The sequence below is a fragment of the Drosophila eugracilis genome, unplaced genomic scaffold, assembly GCF_018153835.1.
Source record: "Drosophila eugracilis isolate 14026-0451.02 unplaced genomic scaffold, ASM1815383v1 contig_81, whole genome shotgun sequence".
NCBI classification, from domain to species: Eukaryota; Metazoa; Arthropoda; class Insecta; order Diptera; family Drosophilidae; genus Drosophila; species Drosophila eugracilis.
Window position 1 is genome coordinate 69878 of NW_024573712.1, and position 19176 is coordinate 89053.

The following is a 19176-nucleotide window of genomic DNA, read 5'->3' on the forward strand; positions in this document are numbered from 1 at the left end:
TCCACTTGGCTATATATAAACAATGAGTTCTATCTATAACATATTCGTACATTTCGTTTTGTTTTTGTATAATGGTGTACATTTGCAGTTTATTGGTTTTCTCTGTTTCAATTTCTCTAAATCTTATAATGCATATTAACACAATAAATATTTCTCTTCTCATATTCGTACATACTTATGTATATTCATATATTCATCGTTTCTCTTAACTTATTTTCTGTATATAACATAAATTATTATTATTATTATATTTGTTTGGAAGACATTTTTTCGCTTGTTTGGAAGACTTGCGTTTCGTTTCTTATAGACTAATATTATTGTTTTCAATTTCGTTTCGAGTGAATGGTATGTTTGGGTGATTCTTCGTCATTTTGGGCACAGCCAAATGTGATGACAAAACATCTGGAAGACATGCCATGCCCAAAAGTGGAAGGAATCACAAAATAAGAATCTTTTGATTAGATAGTTTACAATCAATTTAAAATGGAAGACCGATTTCAAATGCATTTATCAGGGCATTGCCCGAATCGTAAATACCAATAACGCCAAAGAGCACACCGAGCCCAATGATGAGGTAGTCTTTGGCTATTTCTTTCTGATCCAGCAGGTGTCCCTTGATCTTGATGTGGAAATAGCAAGGCCAGATAAAGCTTAGCATAGTGCCAGTGAAGCTGCCAATGAAACCCATCAGAATGGAGAAGTGGGGTATGAAGATGGCCATCAGTATGGTGGATACAATGACACCGACGCGGAAGCCCAGGCCCCAAACCTTCAGTTCCCCGTCCAGATTCCAGATGGTTGGAAATTTGGTCTTTGGTGGACCTCTAAAGAAGTTGCGTTCGAGCAATTCACAGGCAGCATAGTATGGCAAGGGATAGCTAAGAAGAGCCTTGATGACCAGGAAAAAGTTCACCATGCCCTTAAAGCCCTGCGAGTGCAGATTATTAGTGATCACCTGCTGTGTGTCATTCTGGAAGGTTAGAAAGCAGATGTACCCGAATCCGGCCTTAAAAACAGCAGCAGCGATATGAGACCAGTCCAGCATCCAGTTGAACTTAGATCGATCGATCATGTTGCCCTCAAGAGTGGGCAGGAAGATCTGCGAGGTGTACGAGAAGACGATCACACCCAGTGAGATGGGAAAGTTCTCCATGTCGATGCTGAAGCGGACCTTGGACCAACCCCAATCGCCGATCTGCAGCAGGCAATAGCCCAGGATTACGGCGTTTATCACAATGTGCGACATTGTGCACCAAAATGAGAGGGTCGAGACCATTTTCAGTGACTTCAGGAAGCCCATGGGTAGCAGAAAAATGCCCACGAACAGCATCCAGGATCGCGAATCAAACGAGCCCTGTGGATACGTTCCAGCTAAAAGATCACCGCAAACCACTACGTAAAGGATGCAGGTCATCAGAAGCTCAATAAGCTGGGCAATACTAACAGCCCGGGCACCCAATTTGGGTCCGAAACACACCTTGGCAATGGCCACATAACTGTCGCGTACTCTCACCATTTGTCCCGTTGCCGGATCCGGTTCATATAGACACTGCACCAGGACCTTGCCCGTATAGCAGCAGATGTGTGCTATTCCCACCATAGCCACGATGGCCCAATAGCCGCCATGGAGCACGGCAAAAGGTAGCGATACGATGAACATGCCCTGGATGGCGTTTGTCACGTTCCATGCAGCCTGGAACTCGTCGATTTTGCAGCCGCCGCCACCTTCTCCCTCGCAGACAAATGAGCTTCCCTCCGATGCAATGCTACCTTGCCTGTGGAAAGAGAATTACATTAGGGATTGCATCAGTAGTGTGCACTCTTCAGATAAACCTACCTAAACCCGTCCGTTTGCTGATACCTGCCATCGTACTCATTGAAGGATGTGCTTTGGTACTCGTTCCTGTACTCGCCATCGCCTCCGCCATCGCCCTCGTTCGCCCAGCTGCCGGCATTCCGGAAGGGATTCGAGCTCATCTCGGTGGTCTGCTCGCCATCCATGCCCGCCTCCATGGACTTGTGTTGTGCCTGCTGGCTGTGGTGTTGGTGCGCTGCGGTGCTGCCCGGCGGTTGCTCGTAGTCCTTGCGCTCTGGAATTTGCTGTCGAGCCGTTTGCACGGCCACATTGAGTATGTTTCTCAGAGGCGGCAATGGCGTGGCTTTCAATTTGGCTATGAATGACATGTTGGATGCTGGCTATAAACGGCCCTGATGATGGTGGGATGGCTTATGGTGGTGGTGGTAGTGGTAGTAGTAGTGGTTGTGGTGGTGGGGGTGGTCTCGCCTGATGGCGGCGGCTGCGGTGGTGTCAAGAAGGCGTGCGAAGTTTATCGATTTTATCAGAATTTTCTTTAACAATTTCGTTGGCCTCCAGTTTCCGCAATGGTTCTCGAATGGTTTCTCTACTGTGGGGTCACATTAAGTTTAACAGCAATCTAGAAAATAAAACTAAATTTTGTCTCGGATTTGGGTTGATTTGCAACTTCTTGGCGCCCTTGTGCGATGTGGAGCACGTTAATCATGCGATTCTCGGATACTTGCACATCCTGCTCACTCGAATGCTGAAGTCCAGTTTGAAAACTGCTCTGAAAGCAGCCGAAACCAATGCGGAAATTAATTGAAAAAGTCTTGTGAATTTTATGTAACGTTGAAAAATTTGTTGGCCGTGCGAATGAGAAAAGAAAAATCTTTGCACTCCAACCTGATGGAACTGGCAGTGCGCAGGCTCCGGTCGTGTATATATCGGGTGGCTGTGTCAGTGTCATATGGTCACGGTCCATTCGCGTTCCACCCCGAAGAAGCTGTCATTAGAAAGTTACGTTCCACATTGACATTGAAATCGATTATGCGTTTCGATAACTTAAGATTTACTTTATTTCGTTTTGTGTGGTGTGTTTTCTCATCGTATTTATAAAGTTCTAATAATTGTACAATTCAAAAGAGTTCTAGGTCTAGGGTTTGGGATTGGGATTGGAAGAACATATTTTGGGTGCGGGAGCAATCTTAAGACTACCTAAACCACTCTCTAAACTCTAGTTACCAAATATTACAAAGTTCTGATCAGTGTCAGTTGCTGTAGCAGGTTTTGCGCACTCCCGCCAAAATGTTGCTAATCTCATCATCTTTGCGCTGCTGTTGTTCGAAGAGCATTTCACCGACTCCAACGCCGACTCCCACGCCCACCATTCCAGGTCCTGGTCCGAAGTGGTGATGATGTTGCTGCATGGCTGCCGGATTCGAAGTCACCGTTTGGTTGGGAGGTGCTGACAAGGAGGGTGGAGCCGAATGCGAAGCCTGTTGCTGCTGGACTGGCGCTTGGTTTTGGGGCTGACTCTGAGCCATTCCCTCGTAACCCCCATAGTTTCCATAATGCAGATAACCGCTCTGCATTGGCTGTGCTCCGTATGCACCCGATGTCGTCTGCTGGAATGGTACCGCCAGCTGGAGAGGAAAGGCGGCCAACGAGGTGGGGGGATACGGAAGCTGGGTATAGTAGCTTGCCGCTGTTGCCGGCAGCATGGCGTTACTATAGGCCTCCGCTTCGTAATCGTCGTAGTTCTGATTCGTGTCCGGGTATTTAAGGCACTTTTGGACGCTTGCCGTATCCGGAGTGGTTTCTTTATGATCCACTGCCGACGTTGAGTAGTCCAGGTCGTTGCTTTGATAGCGCAGGAAGTCCTCGTACTGCATCCCATAGGCATTGGCGCTGGGCAGATACTCATTACCGGACAACTCATTCATGCTGAGCCTTAGATTACCACAGTTATCCGCCATGGACACTGTATAGCTACTCATTTCGCTGGAAGGAATGGGTCCGGCGGAGCTGGAAGGTGTGCTTGTGGCCAAATTACAATGCTGCTGCAGAGCACTTAAACTATTCCTCATCGTGGAGCTACTGTCATCTTCCGATACGGACACCGGTGGGTAAAATGTTCCCTTGACGGAGTGGCCATGATCTAGTAGACCCCTATTATTACATGTCACATACATTCCTCGAGCTGCCACCACGGCAACGGATGTTGGTGCCAGCGGATAGGAGGCGGCATACAGACCCTGCTGAGATTGTCCTTGCGACTGCCCCTTGCTTTTGTCCTCAGACTTGGAGAGCTTTTCCTGGCGGGACTTTGCCGCGCGACTGGACGGCGGCGGCTTCGTTAACTTCTTGAGCAACAATGAGCTATCGTATCCTCCACCCGTGGGTGAGGACTCATTGAGCAAGGCGGGCGGACAGTTGGCGGCCAGTGACTCGATCTGTTCCGTGCTGTCCGCATTGCTATAACAGTCCACGGAACTGGGCGAATACGTGGGCTTCAATGGTTGTTCGTAGAGGCCACTTGGAGTTGTCTGGCCATGATTCTGGCTCGTGGAATTGCAGGTGCTTTCATCGGTGGGCGTTGTATAACTGGAGGATGCGGTGGCCAACGGTGGTGTGGCCAGCTTTGGATTCGATTTGGATCCGCCAGTGCCCGGATTGGGTGAACTCTCGCTTTGTTCCTTGCCACCCGGTTGCATGGTTCGCAGTTTGGACTGCTTGCGTCGCCGTGGTCTATATTTGTAGTTCGGGTGCTCCGTCATATGAATAACACGCAGACGCTCCGCCTCTTCTACATAAGGTCTTCGATCTTGCGGCGTTAACGAACGCCATTTTTTTCCTGGAGATGCAGAAAGATTTAAAGTATGGAGGAGTTTAGTTATGCTAACAAAAGTAGGGATTTTATTTAATACATAAAATCATTTCTCTGTTAATAAGTCAATCAAGAAAAAAATACTGTCTTAAACACCTTCTGAGTTTATATTCACTCTAAAATAATAGTAGACGTATTTTTAAATTCTTTAATAGTTTGTTTTAAATCAATATAAATTGTAAAATCTAGATTCTACCTATTTTAAAAATCAGTAAAAGTTTATTCCGAAAGGGCGACTAAAACTATGCATCATGACTTGTTGTATTGAGACAGGCTTTGAGCTTCTAAAGACCTGTGTTTCGTTATATGATAAAACAAGTTATGAAAACATACATTATTAGATGAAATTACGAATAAAAATATTACTTCCATGACTTAACTTTTATGATCGAAAACAAATTGTGATTGATGTTTGAAAGTGAGGCAACATTTTAAAATCAAAATTTCTTTATGGCAACTAAAGTTATTAAAAATATCTAGTTCTTATTTATAAAATAATTCACTAAATAAATAAGTTGTGTACTAAAGTATAAATATTGAGTATCAACGACTTACCCAACATTTTGCTGAGATCCGCATTATGCAGGTCGGGATTCTCGTCAGCCAGTTTCTTGCGCTCGATCTTGGCCCAGACCATGAAGGCGTTCATTGGCCGCCGGATGCGCGATTCTTTGGCACTTTTTGACTGGGCACCGCCGGGCCGGTATTTAAGGTCGGCGGGCAGCGGCTTATGCCGCTCCAGATAGCCACAATTGGGAGCGCACAGATCACCCTTGTAGTCGTAGCTCCACATGGATGCCGGCTCGATGGGCGAATGCGATGTGCAGTCCTCTATTTGTCCAGATCCTCCGCCTACCATCCCCGCATGCGGATGTGACAGGAATTTGTTGAGCACCGAGTTACCACCACTTCCTAGCAAAGGGATGTTGCTGCTGATCAGTGATCCAGATGCAGTGCCTCCACCCACATAGGCACTGGACACCATCGGCATGGGTGAGTGACTGTGGCTATGAGCCGCCAGAACAGCCTCATTGAGATGTTCATTCTCGTATCCGGAACTCTGTATGGCTGGCGAATGCAAACTGGGCGAGGAGTGCTCACTTCCCTGGCGCACATGGTAGATCCCGGCATCGCTGTTGCTCTCGTGCATCAGACGACCATCGGTCAGGTAGCCGCCGTGTTCGGGATAATCGCTGCCCGTGGAGTGGCTGTACTCTGGAGTACGCGAGACGTGCGGGTACTTCTTTGAACTGGAAGGGAATGAAAAGAATATTTCCTTAAATGATTGATACTATTTAAATTCGAATCGATAATAAAAAAGTGCTTATATAATGATTTAAAATGATAAATAATTGGTTTAATTTTAGGGAAATTAAGTAAAGAAGTTAGGTGAGTTTAAAAATGTTAACGTGTATAAACGTGATTAATTTGATTCCCAAACTTAATGCTGGATTAGAAATCATATCATAACTTTAAGCTAAAGTCAGCAAGTTTTTCTATCCTTACAACTTATGTTAATTTATGACCAATTTGACATATTATCCCAAACAAATTAGCCGCTAACACAACAATTTCAAAAAGCTTATCTGATTGCTAATTAATTTGTTAGCTTCTTAATCGTTTTACCTAATTAGGGTTTGATTTTTTTTCTTTACTAAAGTGGAGATCGATAGCTAACTGACTAGTTTGCTAAAAATTCAGTCAACACAATCTATAAACCCTAAACAAGATGGAGTTATCCCTAAAGTCAGAGTCCCCACATCGTATCACATTCATGATCGTTGTTAATCCTTCTCCCAAAAGGCTACTGCTGGAAATTACGTGCCGCCGGCAAAAATGTCCCTCGCAATGTTCCTTATAATGATATTTAAAAGGGCTGCTAAATACGTTGACAATTTTCGCGTCGCTGGCACGCACAGAGGAACCGAAAAGCAAGGGGTATATGGATCAAGAGGAGATGGAGGGGGAGGAGTATGGCTTTGCATTTATCAGACACCAGAGAGACACAAACTGGAACTGAAGATCGGAACCGAACGGATTGGATCGGATCGAATGGGGCTCCCTGCATCGGTGCGCTCCTTAATGTCAGCGGACATAAATGTAAATTGGGCGCGTGCAGCTATTGTATTATCAAAGGAGGCCGCTTTAGCTCCAACAAGCCACCGTCGCGGAGTCGGCGGAGTAAGCAAAGAAGCTGTAGCTGGAGCAGAAGCTGGTAACCAGACTGGAGACCCTGGTACCAGGCCAGACCAGACCAGACCTCAGACTCAGTTCGGGAATGAGACTGAGACTGAGAATGAGAATGAGGCTGGCCGCAGTCTGGGCTGCCTTGCCGGACCTTTATGCATAACTTTTAAAACTTGCGACATATCGACACATTTCAAAGTAATTCGCCTTCCAAGAATTCAGCAGCAGCAGCAACAGCATTGGGAGCATGAGCATGGAGAGCAGCCCCGAACGACAAGTTTAAATATTGCCAAAGCTCCCGAGATCCCAGATCCCGACTTTCGATCCTTTGGGGATCGAGCTAACCAATGCCGCAGTATGCGTGCTCCCTCTCGATCTCCTCGATTTGTTACCGTTTGAATTTATTGCTGCCCACTACACTTTTGGTCTATTGTGTGCCGTTGGTGACTTCAGCTCCTCTTTTGCCTACCTACCAGAACCACTGGGCCTAATTGTTTGCCTTGGATCTGGTCTTCCAGCCATTGAGGTCTTGGTTTCCTAGCTCTAATTCTTCTGGCCTTTAAGATACTAAGGCGCTTTAGTCTTTGGCTTAAAGTCTAAGTATCTGTTGGCTTGGTCTTTAAGTAACAAAGCTAGGCGCTCTAGTTTCGGTGACTTTCTTCCGCCGACAATGCCGCCAAAGTTGCAAATTTCGGTCTGCAGTACCCTTAAGAGAAGGCAACTTAGACTGGCTAACCCCTTCAATGCTCCTTAATGCTCCCATGTGAATGTATGGACCAGCCCTCGGATGAAGGTTCGATAATTTATTGAGGGTTTTCGGTGACGTCGTTACGTTTTTGATATTCGGTTGCTGCTGCCGCTGCCGCTAAATACTTGGCCGCTGTCGATACGCCGCCAGCTTGGCCAAAAAGAAGGGGTACACAAAATTATACCGTCCTGGTAACGTCTGTCCGGCTGTCCGTCCATTTGCCGCTGTCCAACCTGTCCCAACTGTCGACTGTCTGGTCGAAGTCGGTCTGGCTTTATCCTAAGCCCGCTCACGATCCACGAAGCTCCGCTCGGCTTAGCCAGCTTCTTTGGTCACAGCTTCAGATTCAGTTTTCTGGCTTTAGCTACAGTTTGTGGCCGCGGTCTGCTTAGCCATGGCCCTGATTTTAAAATAGGACACATACAGTGGCCGGTAAGTTGGCATTTTTATGCGCGCAAAATGTCAACATCTTTGCAAAATGCCACATATTCCACATTGCGGCCAGCCTCCTTCTTACCTGACCCCCACTCCCTCCCTCATTCTCTGCCCCCTGTTGCCTGTGTCCAAGTACTCGATGTCCGCCGCCAACTTGGGGACCCATGGAACGTTTTGTTTACGACAACATCGACTTCTCTGGTGGCTGCCACAGAGTCCACGGTAAAAGTGGAAAGGGAGCCTTGGAAAGGTGGAGGTAGAGAGAGAGATAGAAGGGGACTCCCCCTGAAGCTGCCACAAAAGTAGGCAACTCCTCCCTTTTAACAAGCCCCTGGCTTCATTCAGGAGCCGCAAACTTCCAACTCCGAAGAAGCCGCATTGATCTGGAGAGTGTCAGGCGCTTTAGCATATTGTGATTCATGTGACGCTCTGCCGCGCTTCTCAAGACAGCCTTTTAACGTGGAGGCCACAAATGCCCTGCTCCCCCTTTTCCTGAAAATCGAATCATATATATATATATACATACCTATATATGTATATATTGGGGGAACAATTGTCACAGGATTTGGTAATAAAGATCGGCGGCGGCCTCCCCTTAAGCTATATATTTTCATCCATATTCATGGCTAATTTTAGAAAGCTTTTCGGCGGTCGCATAACTTTCGGTTGACAAACTGACATTCCAGCAAATAGGACAGTAATTAAGACAGATCCACCGCTACGGTGGAGCTGTCAATACCATTGTCTAGCCACTGGACCCTAGGCCAGGCCAGGGGATCCACTGACAGGTATGTGACAACAATTGGGCAGATTTGTCTCCGATCCTAAACAATCACACAGGGACCAGAGTGAAGAACAATGGCATTCTATTATTCGAGGGATTTGTTAGACTGTTCTTTTTTTTTTTTAGGTATTTCATAGACCGATTTAGACGTTGATATGGAAATCAGTGAACTATATAAGTAAATCGATTAATCTTTGTTAGAAGTAAGATGTTAGTTAAGAATTAGAACTTATTTTAACTTTATGGGGAGCTGTATATAAGGTTATCCATAATGGATAATATTCGTCGTAATACTTCCAAATCTGATCGATATTTTCCTGGAAGATGAATGAAACTTTCTCACAATTGCATGCTATGAAACACTGTTATATGTCTTTAATATATATGATTAAGTCCAGGTGCCAATTTTCCAATTAAGGTAAACTAAACCCCATTAGTAATCCACTTGCCCTCATATACATTTTAGAAAGCTTCTGCCCAGCATTATGGTAATTAACAACCTTGATATATAATTTATTTAGATCTGATAGTGAACTGAATACAGAACTAATCAGTGCTGGAGATTGGTTAGTTTAACCCCAGTGATCTGACCACCAACGAGATGCATGCCTAGAATGGCAAATCATTTGGCGCCTCATCTTCGATCGCATTGGGCCAGTTGGCTTGGCAGCTGTGGATGTAAGCGGTGGGGCAAGGTAATAAAAGCCATTTTGGTTTTCGGCCACAGTCAAAGCCAGATTGTGAGGATGATGACGGGGCAGAAGGAGGCGGTTGAGGGGGCCTGGAGGTGGGTGTGGCCAGCGCCTGGCGAAGAGGCATCTGCCGCGGCTCTCCATTTGCTCCATTTGCAGTCTATTGGCTGCCTGCTGTGGCTGCAGGCGCCCCAACCCGAATACAAAATACAGATTTCCAGAGGCCCAGCTTAGCGCGGTGAAGGCAGGAAAACGAGTTTGGCCCAAACGACTTGGCACGACTTGGGCCCAGTTCCAGTTGGAGGTATGGTATGGGTAAACTTGTGGAGCTGTAGCTGCTGCCCAGGTGTGATGTACTTGAATAACTTAACGACGCAGGCCCGGTCTTTCAGAGACCAGCGATGAGTTGTCGGCCGATCGGATCGGCCATTTACGCATACATATGCATGCCCGCTTATATAAATATATCCCAATATATACATATATATATATATATATGGCCGCATGTAGATGCTGTTGACCAATAAGCATAAACAGCCCAGCATCCGGGCTGAAAGAGCCGCCATCTTAGCTTTAATGAACATGAACATGAAGGTGAGCTACCTGCTCGGCTGCGAATGAGAACGAGATCGGTACGCACAATGGACTGGGGTATGGGTATATGCCTATACCTGTGGTGTATGTGTATATATACCAACTATGTATATATTTCTGGGCATACATAATTAAACTAATGAAGCAAGCGAAGAGCGAAGCATCATCATCACCATCCATCTTCGAGGGCCGAGCGTTGCCGAAGTTGGTTTCGTTCGGCTAATGAGGTTTATTGCTGCTGTCGTCGCTGGGATTCCCCCTTCTGAATGCCCCACTCCTAGCCATCGAAGAAACAACGAAGACCCAGTTCTCACACAAGCGATTTTAAGAGCATAAAAAAGATACAAAAATTTAATGGATTTTAGCACGCACACCAGCACACGCAGCGGAATATATGAGTTTCTATATAGACTCAGATACAGATACGGATACACCCTCGCAGGTTGAGGGGTACTAAATTATATGGATTGCATGGAAATGGAGGCAGTGCTACATGCTCGTACCTTAGTAAGTAGAGTAATTGCATGTGGAGGATCTGTACTTAGCTAGTTGGTGGACTAGCAACAATAACTACCCGGGAACCGGACATTAATCAGGGTTGTTATAAAGGGTCACAAAGTACCTTGGCCATATGCATAACTTTATTCCTGATTTTCGATTGGGCTAGCTAACATTTTTACAGGGGGGTGTTGACTACCTTAAAAGTTTTCAAACCACTAATTGGGTTTATTAAATTTAATTACCCGGAAAACTTTTAGGTCTATAGATCATGCAAAGTACTATTATCTTAGACTTTTAAAGCAAACAAGGGGTTGTTTTACAATGAGTATTAAAAGTGATTGAAGTTTTATTAAAAATATCGATGTCTTTGTTATGTTTGCAGTTACAATTTGCAACTTTTAATGTTTATATGATTTGAAATATACATGTACATTTCAAAAAGGTTTTCCTAGACACCAAATTTAGCAAAAGATATAGTCTGTCGGATAAGGTTCTGAAAAGGTTTTTCAAATTAACTACATGTATTATTTTACAAAAACTTTTAACGTTTTTAGGTCTGAAAACAATTGAATTACATTCTTTCATTAAAAATTGTCCTTCAATTTTCAAATTGCTTACTCAAACTATTTTAAACATTGCCTATTTATTGAATTTTGAACTATATTCTGTAATTACGGGTTTGAAAACAGAGAAGGACTTAAGTAAATAAAAGTAACTTCATCTTTGTAAGTTGGCATCATAAGCAAATCCTTCAATATAAAAATGCATTTAGATAAAGTTGGATTATTAAGCTTCCAAATACTATTTCAACATGTTAGTAAAAAGATACATATCATATCATATCACCGTCATGTCTAATAGGTCTAACGCTTAGTAGTAAGAAAAGTTTTTGGGTTATTATAATCATATTTCAACAAATGCTTATGAGGTAGGTAGCAAAACTGTATTAGATCCTTCATAGAAAAAAAGTGAAGTTTTTCTTAATAATTTGGATTTAACTTGAATCATTTATTCATATTTATGTCAGTAGATACACTAGATACTTCATATACCTAAATTGCAGCCATAACAAAAGTACTCGTGCAGTTTTTTCTAAACCCAACTTAAAGTAGAACATCTCAAAGGTGTACAAATATCCTTTAGAGATTTAATAACTATTTATATCAAAAATAAGGAAATTGACAACTCAATGATTTTCAAATTAATAACACTATATTAACTTTGGGGAAATATTTATAGAGATATATAAATTACAGGCTTTGGGGAAATATACCTGCCGAAATTAACGTGTTTTTTTTTTGTAACTTTTACATTACTTTACCGGTTTGAACATTTACCCATTTTAAGCAATTCTAAAATATCTAGAAAGGAAGGATGGTAAAAGTGTGCACAGAAGTTTAAAATTACAAAAAATAGTAAGAAAGAAATAATTATTAATAACTGCAACTTTTCTTTGTTTTGGTCATATTCTTATAATGCCATTCAGTACATTCTATCTGGGGAAAGTAAGCTTTCTTCTTGAAAAACTGAGTACAAGCATCGATATTTTTTGTTGCTTTACCTATCAGCTTAATCAATACAATTAACCAATTAACCTGTCGACACACGATTTATAAACATTTCAAAAGATTTATATCTCTCTTCCAAGAAGTTACAGCCGCTGGAATCTCCTTCTACGTCAACGAAAAGCTTTAGTTCCTGCTTGGAGTAAGGGAAAGTCCAGAAGATTTCAAGAATACGTCACTAACTACGCATATTGATTATCCAGGAACTATGGTTAACTAATGCCAATTATAGAAAACTTTTAATAGGAAATGTACGAAAACACTTTTAAGATTTTATACCCAGCTTAGTCACAGTGAAATCTTAATTAATTGCCAAACTTGATTGGAAATCCATATACACTACAGTTGGTTGTTTATTGGTCATTGAATTTTATTTTTATGTGAAAAACTATTTAGATTGAATCCGAAGTTAGCAAAGTTTAGGTAGATCGGTAGATCGAAGCCTTGGCTTGATTTATGGGGGAACCATAAAAGATCAAATTGAATGAAATGGCATCAAATCGAGTTGATTTGTGGCCCCTGTCACGTGCTGAGCCAATCCCAAACAGGAAGATTCGAAAAATGTGACGAAAAATGCGACAAGCTTTCTCGCTCATGAAGTCTTGGAGAGTTTGGAGTTTTTCGTTTTTAATTTTCAAATGAAAAGTGTGCGGATTTATCTGAGCTTTTCATCTGTACTTAATTTAATTTCATGGCTTCATTTCCATTCATAATTTCAGGCAATTTGTAGACGGGAATTTCCCGTCGGAAACAACGAAAGTCACTCAGCTAAATAGGTAATATATATATGTATATAGGGGATGTACTATACTATATAAACTGGTATTAAAATCTCATGCGTATCTATCAAGCTGTGTAGATCGGAGTTAAATATTTTTAATGGTCAAGACGGCATGACCTCTGGCCGAAATATACAACCAAAAATTAAAACCTCTTTCTGGGCTTCTATGCGTTCTTGCCCTACACTTTTTCCCAGGGTCTCCACCCCCGTCTTCACCAGAGTCTTGGCTCACTTTCCACTTGACCAATTTCGAGCCGCGTCCGAAGACGGTTCTTAAGTTATTCGCAGTCGACCATTTACATATTTACGTTAAACTCAGAGGAGAACTCACACAGTGAAACAAGAAGCGGATACGAATACAAGTGCAAGTGCTGCGGGGCCTGAAAACTGGGGCCACACCAAGGAAAATCTAAGCAAATTCCCAGGTTTTATATACTATAACCCCTATATGTATATATCTGTATATATATATATACTTGTTTTTATGGTCGTAGCTCTGCTACATTCGACATCCCCGACGGTGTTTTCTCGCTGTCGTGCCCGCCGCTAGTATCTTAGTATCTGTATCTGTGACTGACTAAGTCTCTTGAAAAGTCCCAGTCATGGGCCTATATATATACGACAATATATATGTATATATAGATATATACCTACGATCTAGAGAATTTCTTCACCACTACACGAGCGCCTTTTCCATTTTTCATTATGGTTATTATCTTGAAGATATGTATCTTCGCTTCGGTTGGATATAATTAAACAGCGAGAAAAAAATTTTAGCATGGGAAAAATGTAAATATTACTTGTAATTTGTTAGCAGATGATGTGGATGTTCGTGATCATATGAGGGTTCCATTTTATACGGCAACGGCGACGTTCGTGGTAACGGTGACGGTGACGTTGATGTTGTTGCAGTTGCAGTTGTTGCTGTTGTTGCTGTTGTTGCTGTTGTTGTCGTTGACGTCGGTGGTGGCAGGTTGAAATTGTTGTTGTTGTTGGTCGGGGCTTTGCTTTAGCAGGGCCAGCAGCATTTTGCTTAATGTTGCATTATTCCGTTAGTTTTTTCCCTTTGTCGGTGGGTTGGTGGGTGGTTTGGTGGTGGTACAAGTGGTGGTACTGCTACTGCTGCTGGTGGTTGCCGGGCCCAGCATTATGCCCAGTTACAGTTCCAACCATAAATTTATGTGCCACGGCATGTGTGAATTTGCGTCCATTTGTTGTCAGATTTTGTTTTGTTTCTGGCTCAGACCCTAACCCACATTTTGGCCACGATTTTGCAATCGGCTAATGATGTGGATATATATATTTTATTCTCACTCTTCACTGGGGGTTTTTTTTTTTCAAAAACCCGTTGCGTTTGTATCACTTCAAAATTGGCACTTTCAAAAACCGATTCGATTGGCACTTGCTCTTATAGCGATACTTTTAAAACCCGGTTGGTAACAGCTATGAATTCTTCCGATTGGTTTATAGTTTTTCCGATACTTTTAAGAACGTTTTGATATAACCAAGTTTGATTTGTTCTTGATTCTAAGAAATCACTTTTCCGTTTGCTTTTGCCCCGTAAGGAAAGCTTTTTTAGCTTTTCAGCTAGACCGACTACTAATGATCGTATCGGTTGCCTAAAATCAAGGGCTTCGACATTTCACAAGATACAAACGGCAACAACACTCTTGGGAAAATGAAAATGCACGGCACAACAGCAACCACTAACTAACTAACTAACTGGGCCTATGTACAGCGGGCCAGTCTGTATGTAGATATATTTATGATTACAACCGGGGGTCGCAGATGGCGATGTCAATGGAGAGCTACTACTAAAGCCCGATTCAGAGACAGAGTTAGTAACTGAGTCTGAGTTTCAAGTCGAAGTGGTTATAGAAGTCGGAGCCGGAGCTGGAGCCGCATGAACCACGCTGATGACGAACCGCAGGCCAACTGAACTCGGCGACCGATCGATGCTCTCTCGAGCTCGGAGATTGTGAACTGAACGCCTGAACGCTGGAAACTGAGGTGTCTCTGCCTTCAGACCCGATGCATAAGGCCAAAAAGCGAAAAGCTAAAAAGCGCACGGTCGGAACCTTTCGCGCAGTCTTGGGTTAGAGCAACCAGAGAGCGGCAGCAGCTGCTCACCAAAGCGGAACGGGCAAGTGGCTCGGGTCCAAGCCCAGCCAGACCCAGGTGACTTGGGCTCTGACTCCCATACCATACCACACCATAACATACCATAACCATTGCTCTGATCTCTCTTTAGCCCCCGAACCCAGAGCAGCGGCAAGTTCTTTTGAATCTAATGAAACAAACCTTATTTAATATTCATTCGCTTGGCCGTCCGTTCGTTCGTTCGCTGGTTCTCCCTCTCTCGATCTCAGCCAAAAGAGCCTCAGTCTCACTTTCAGAAATGGAAAACCTGTTCCCCGATCCATTTGTTGTGGGAGAGACGACTTTGCATTTGGTTTGTTTCAATTGGTGGAGGCCCCAATGTCGTTGGGGTCTCTATATATGTATATACACATATGTGTGTGTGTATGCTGGCCACAAATACTCGAGAAGGGGATCTCACCCATACAAGGAAGCCAGCGTATGCAAATATCGTAATGTGCGGAACCCCTGGGAAAGGGTGTTATTTGGATCAAATGAGGCAAAGTCTTTTCAAAAGAGAGATTCGCAAAAGATTCGGAAATATTTAAATAGGCAATCTTGGCAAATGGAAAGCAAACGAAGTCATTAATCAAAGATGATGTACGAATTAAGATGTTTAGAAGGGAATAGAAGGGGTTTAAAGAGATTTGTATAGACGCTTGATTTATAAAATGGTGAGTTTAGTTAATTATTTACTCAAATTTAAACTTAACTTTCAAAGAGTCTATTAAAATGTGTATAAAATAAAGGTTAAAAATTAAGAACCAATTGAGAAAAAAATGTATAAAATCGAAATAAAAATTGTGTTTATTTCTGTTTAATCAATTATTTATCTTATAACAAAGTTTGCTATCCAAATCACTTGTTTTCAGATCCTATCAATATATCCCCCGCTAATACCCCCATTAAGCATACGCCCTGTAAGCCCAATAAAATGCACTGCCCTGCAAGCCTGGGTAATATTCAAATAGAGCCATATTTAATTTTTATTTCACTCTCCACCCACCGAAGTTTGGGGCCAAGCTGATTGGTATCCAAGTGGAGATAAGCAGCCAAATTGCATATTGCAACAACTGCTGCCAGCAAACCAACCGCACAGCCAAGCCCAAAAAATCGGAAAAAAAAAATCTGGAAAAAAAGCGACGAACCTCCCAGAAGACGAGTCAAGTACGTTGGCAGGTAAAAGTGCATGCGGCCACGCGCAGGGCATTTAATAATAATAAACTCGTACTTGGTTGGGGGGCCAAGCCAAAGCCAAACCGGAGTTCATAATTAAGCGCCAGAATGCCGGGAAAGCCTTCGCTTCTTCTTACCATAGATGCAAAATATTTGTTTATCACATCGCGATAATTGCCGCCGGCAAAGTGAAGACCAAGTCTTGGTTGTCTTGGTCGTGGATTCGTGGATTTATGTGCAGAGGGGCCGAGCATCGGGCAAAAGGTTCCGAGCATCGGAGCATCGGTCAGACCAAAAGAAAGAAAATCCCAAAAAAAAGAGGGGAGAATCGCTGCGCAAGCGTGTGCCGCAATCGAGGAGAAGACTGCTGAAGACTGAAGACTCGCCTAAAGACCAAAGACTAAAGACCGAGAACGGTATTGGGATTGAGAACGGGGCCGGGGATAAAGATTGAGAACGAGGATCGGATCAAAGCGTGCCTCGGTGGTGGGTACAAGTTTATTGGCGTGGCGTATGTGCAAATAGCCCCTCCATCGACTGCTCCAAAAATGTGGGCGTGTGACACTTGAGCGGCTATCGCCAGGGAATCTCTGCCTAAATGCGGCAAAAGGAGAAAAACAAATTATTGATAAGCAGATCGGACCATGGCACTGCGAGAAATCACATGCTCTCCAGCTTGTCATAGACCTGCAATCGAAATGCTTCGATTTCTCGCAGTGCACCGCCAGGTAGGAGGTGCAGTTTTCGACTCCTTATCGCTGATGAAGCCCGGCACACGTTGCTTTGGTCCAGGTCCGGGCCTCATGCATTGATGGCTGTCTGTTTCCGAGGCTCTTGCCTTGCCGTTCTGTTATATAAGAAAACTTGGCAATAGCAACTGCGGTAGGTACGAGAGAGCCTGGAGATCGCATCGAGGGAGTGTTCCTGCATTGCACAATTTGGCTGCCAAATGATTTGACAATGAAGTTATTACTAGAATATATAGTTTTCGTGTTGAAAACTCCTTTTCAATGTCGAAATCTTTCATTGGATTTTCTTTTGAGTTGCCTGCTATTGAGATTTTGAATTCACGCGGCTTAGTGTTGCAAGGCACACGCGGTTTTACGCTTTGCAACACTAACATGGTTGCCAGTTAGTTAAAAAACTAATCCTGCAAAAAATACAATATAAAATAAAATCAAATAAATCGTTAATGGAAGAATATTTAATTTGTTAAGTAATTGTAAATAATCATAAATTCATTACTTCTATTAGATCTAGCAGGTTGTTTAATTTTAGAAAACGTTTTTGCGTAAGATGGGCCTCCCCAAACAAGATATATCCTAAAGATACCGATTGTTTATTTTTATCTGAATATGAACAATCCATTTATGATAATAGCCAATTTATTTAGTAATCTTGAAATATATCCTACAGTAGTTTTTACAATATATTTGTATTTAACCCCAAGATCGATTTTTTTTGTTAAATCCATTTATAAACCTTTCTTGTTGGTTTTGATATTACAAAAATCCTATAGATTTAAAACCCTGTACAATTCAGACAAATAACAAAATCACATTTAATTGAAACATTAACAGGTTTGTTTCTTTCTTTTTTGTTTATTTAGCTTTGTAAAACCCTAACTCTGCTTGTCTGGAAAAAGATTAGATGCAAGTTCATCTAAGATCTTGGGCGCTCCTTCTTCTCCTTGTACAGGGCCAACAGAGAGACGTTGGCAACCTTGACAACCTTGAAACGGACACCGGGAATATCACCGACGGCATGACCCTTACGACCGAAACCGGCAACCAGGACCTCGTCGTTCTCCTCAATGTAGTTCAAGCTACCGTCACGTGGTACGAAGGCGGTGATCTTCTTGCCGTTCTTGATCAGCTGAACCCTCACGCACTTGCGGATGGCAGAGTTAGGCTGCTTAGCCTCGACGCCGCTGTGGAAAGAGAAGGTAAAATCGGATAAGTTTATGATAAAATAGCAGAGAGAATAATTTACACTTTTTATTCATTATTCGCTGCTGGCACGCTTGTCATCTCACAGTATAATCCTGTGATTTGAGTTACAAAATAAACAAAACACAAAAATATACTGCGAGGCGTCGAGACGTGGGATCACTTCTGGGTTGGAGAAAAAACACTGCTATAGACGAGGTCAACAATCTGTACTTACACCTTCTCAAGGACGATTCCCTTGGCGTGGGAAGCACCTCCGAAGGGATTGGCCTTCCATCTGGTTCCCAAATGAGCCTTCTTGTAGTCTTTGTCGGCCCAACGCTGGTCGCGACGGTGGTTCACATGCTTCCTGGCAGTGCGCAGACCTCTTGGCTTGCCTGTAATGAATTAAAATATACATTATTTATAGATAATCGAAGACTGCAGTGCAACAACACAATGTAAACAAATGGCAGCTTATGCGGCTTCGGTTTTGAGGTTAAATAGAGCCAAGACTCTAAATTACTGCCTAATGCACTTTCCTCACAAATAGTTATTGCATTTTAGGCATATTGGTTGTTTGTTTATATAAAACATGATATTTGCTCGTTACAGTCAATGATTCATTAGATTTTATTCGATTTCTGAAATCGCAGAAATCGCAAGTCTCCGACTTGTTTGCACTTGCCAGAAATTCAACACTTTTGACGTTAATTCACTTACTCTTTTAACCGCGCTGCATTCTAAGCTCCGTTTGTTCACTGTTTGGCAACGCTTTTCGCATTTTTTCGCACAATAACTACGCTTTTCAACAACTCACCCATGATTTTCCAACTTTCTCGGCAAACGGCGGAAATAAAAAGAAGGAAGACAGAGTGACCGTTGTTAAGCGTTGCGAAATACCAGCGTGCTTGTCAGTGTGACCACAGAGGAATAGAACCATAAAACCAGCGATGATTAT

The 19176-nt window shown here is 43.0% G+C and overlaps 3 protein-coding genes across 3 annotated transcripts; all 3 read right to left on the reverse strand.

Moving 5' to 3' along the window:
- Nucleotides 1-56: 56 nt before the first annotated feature.
- Nucleotides 57-2715, reverse strand: LOC108106586 (vesicular inhibitory amino acid transporter). Its single transcript, XM_017213768.2, has 2 exons — nt 1838-2715; nt 57-1775 (listed from the first exon to the last, which is right to left on the reverse strand). Exons 1-2 carry the CDS (start codon nt 2182-2184, stop codon nt 479-481), a joined length of 1644 nt encoding a protein of 547 aa, XP_017069257.1. The 5' UTR covers nt 2185-2715; the 3' UTR covers nt 57-478.
- Nucleotides 2716-2899: 184 nt separating this feature from the next.
- Nucleotides 2900-13867, reverse strand: LOC108106264 (putative transcription factor SOX-15). Its single transcript, XM_017213230.1, has 3 exons — nt 13773-13867; nt 5241-5935; nt 2900-4652 (listed from the first exon to the last, which is right to left on the reverse strand). The coding sequence occupies exons 1-3, from the start codon at nt 13823-13825 to the stop codon at nt 3067-3069; spliced, it is 2334 nt and encodes a 777-aa protein (XP_017068719.1). The 5' UTR covers nt 13826-13867; the 3' UTR covers nt 2900-3066.
- Nucleotides 13868-17868: 4001 nt separating this feature from the next.
- On the reverse strand, nt 17869-19150 carry LOC108106791 (40S ribosomal protein S23). Its single transcript, XM_017214036.2, has 3 exons — nt 19036-19150; nt 18454-18613; nt 17869-18217 (listed from the first exon to the last, which is right to left on the reverse strand). The coding sequence occupies exons 1-3, from the start codon at nt 19037-19039 to the stop codon at nt 17950-17952; spliced, it is 432 nt and encodes a 143-aa protein (XP_017069525.1). The 5' UTR covers nt 19040-19150; the 3' UTR covers nt 17869-17949.
- Nucleotides 19151-19176: the final 26 nt, after the last annotated feature.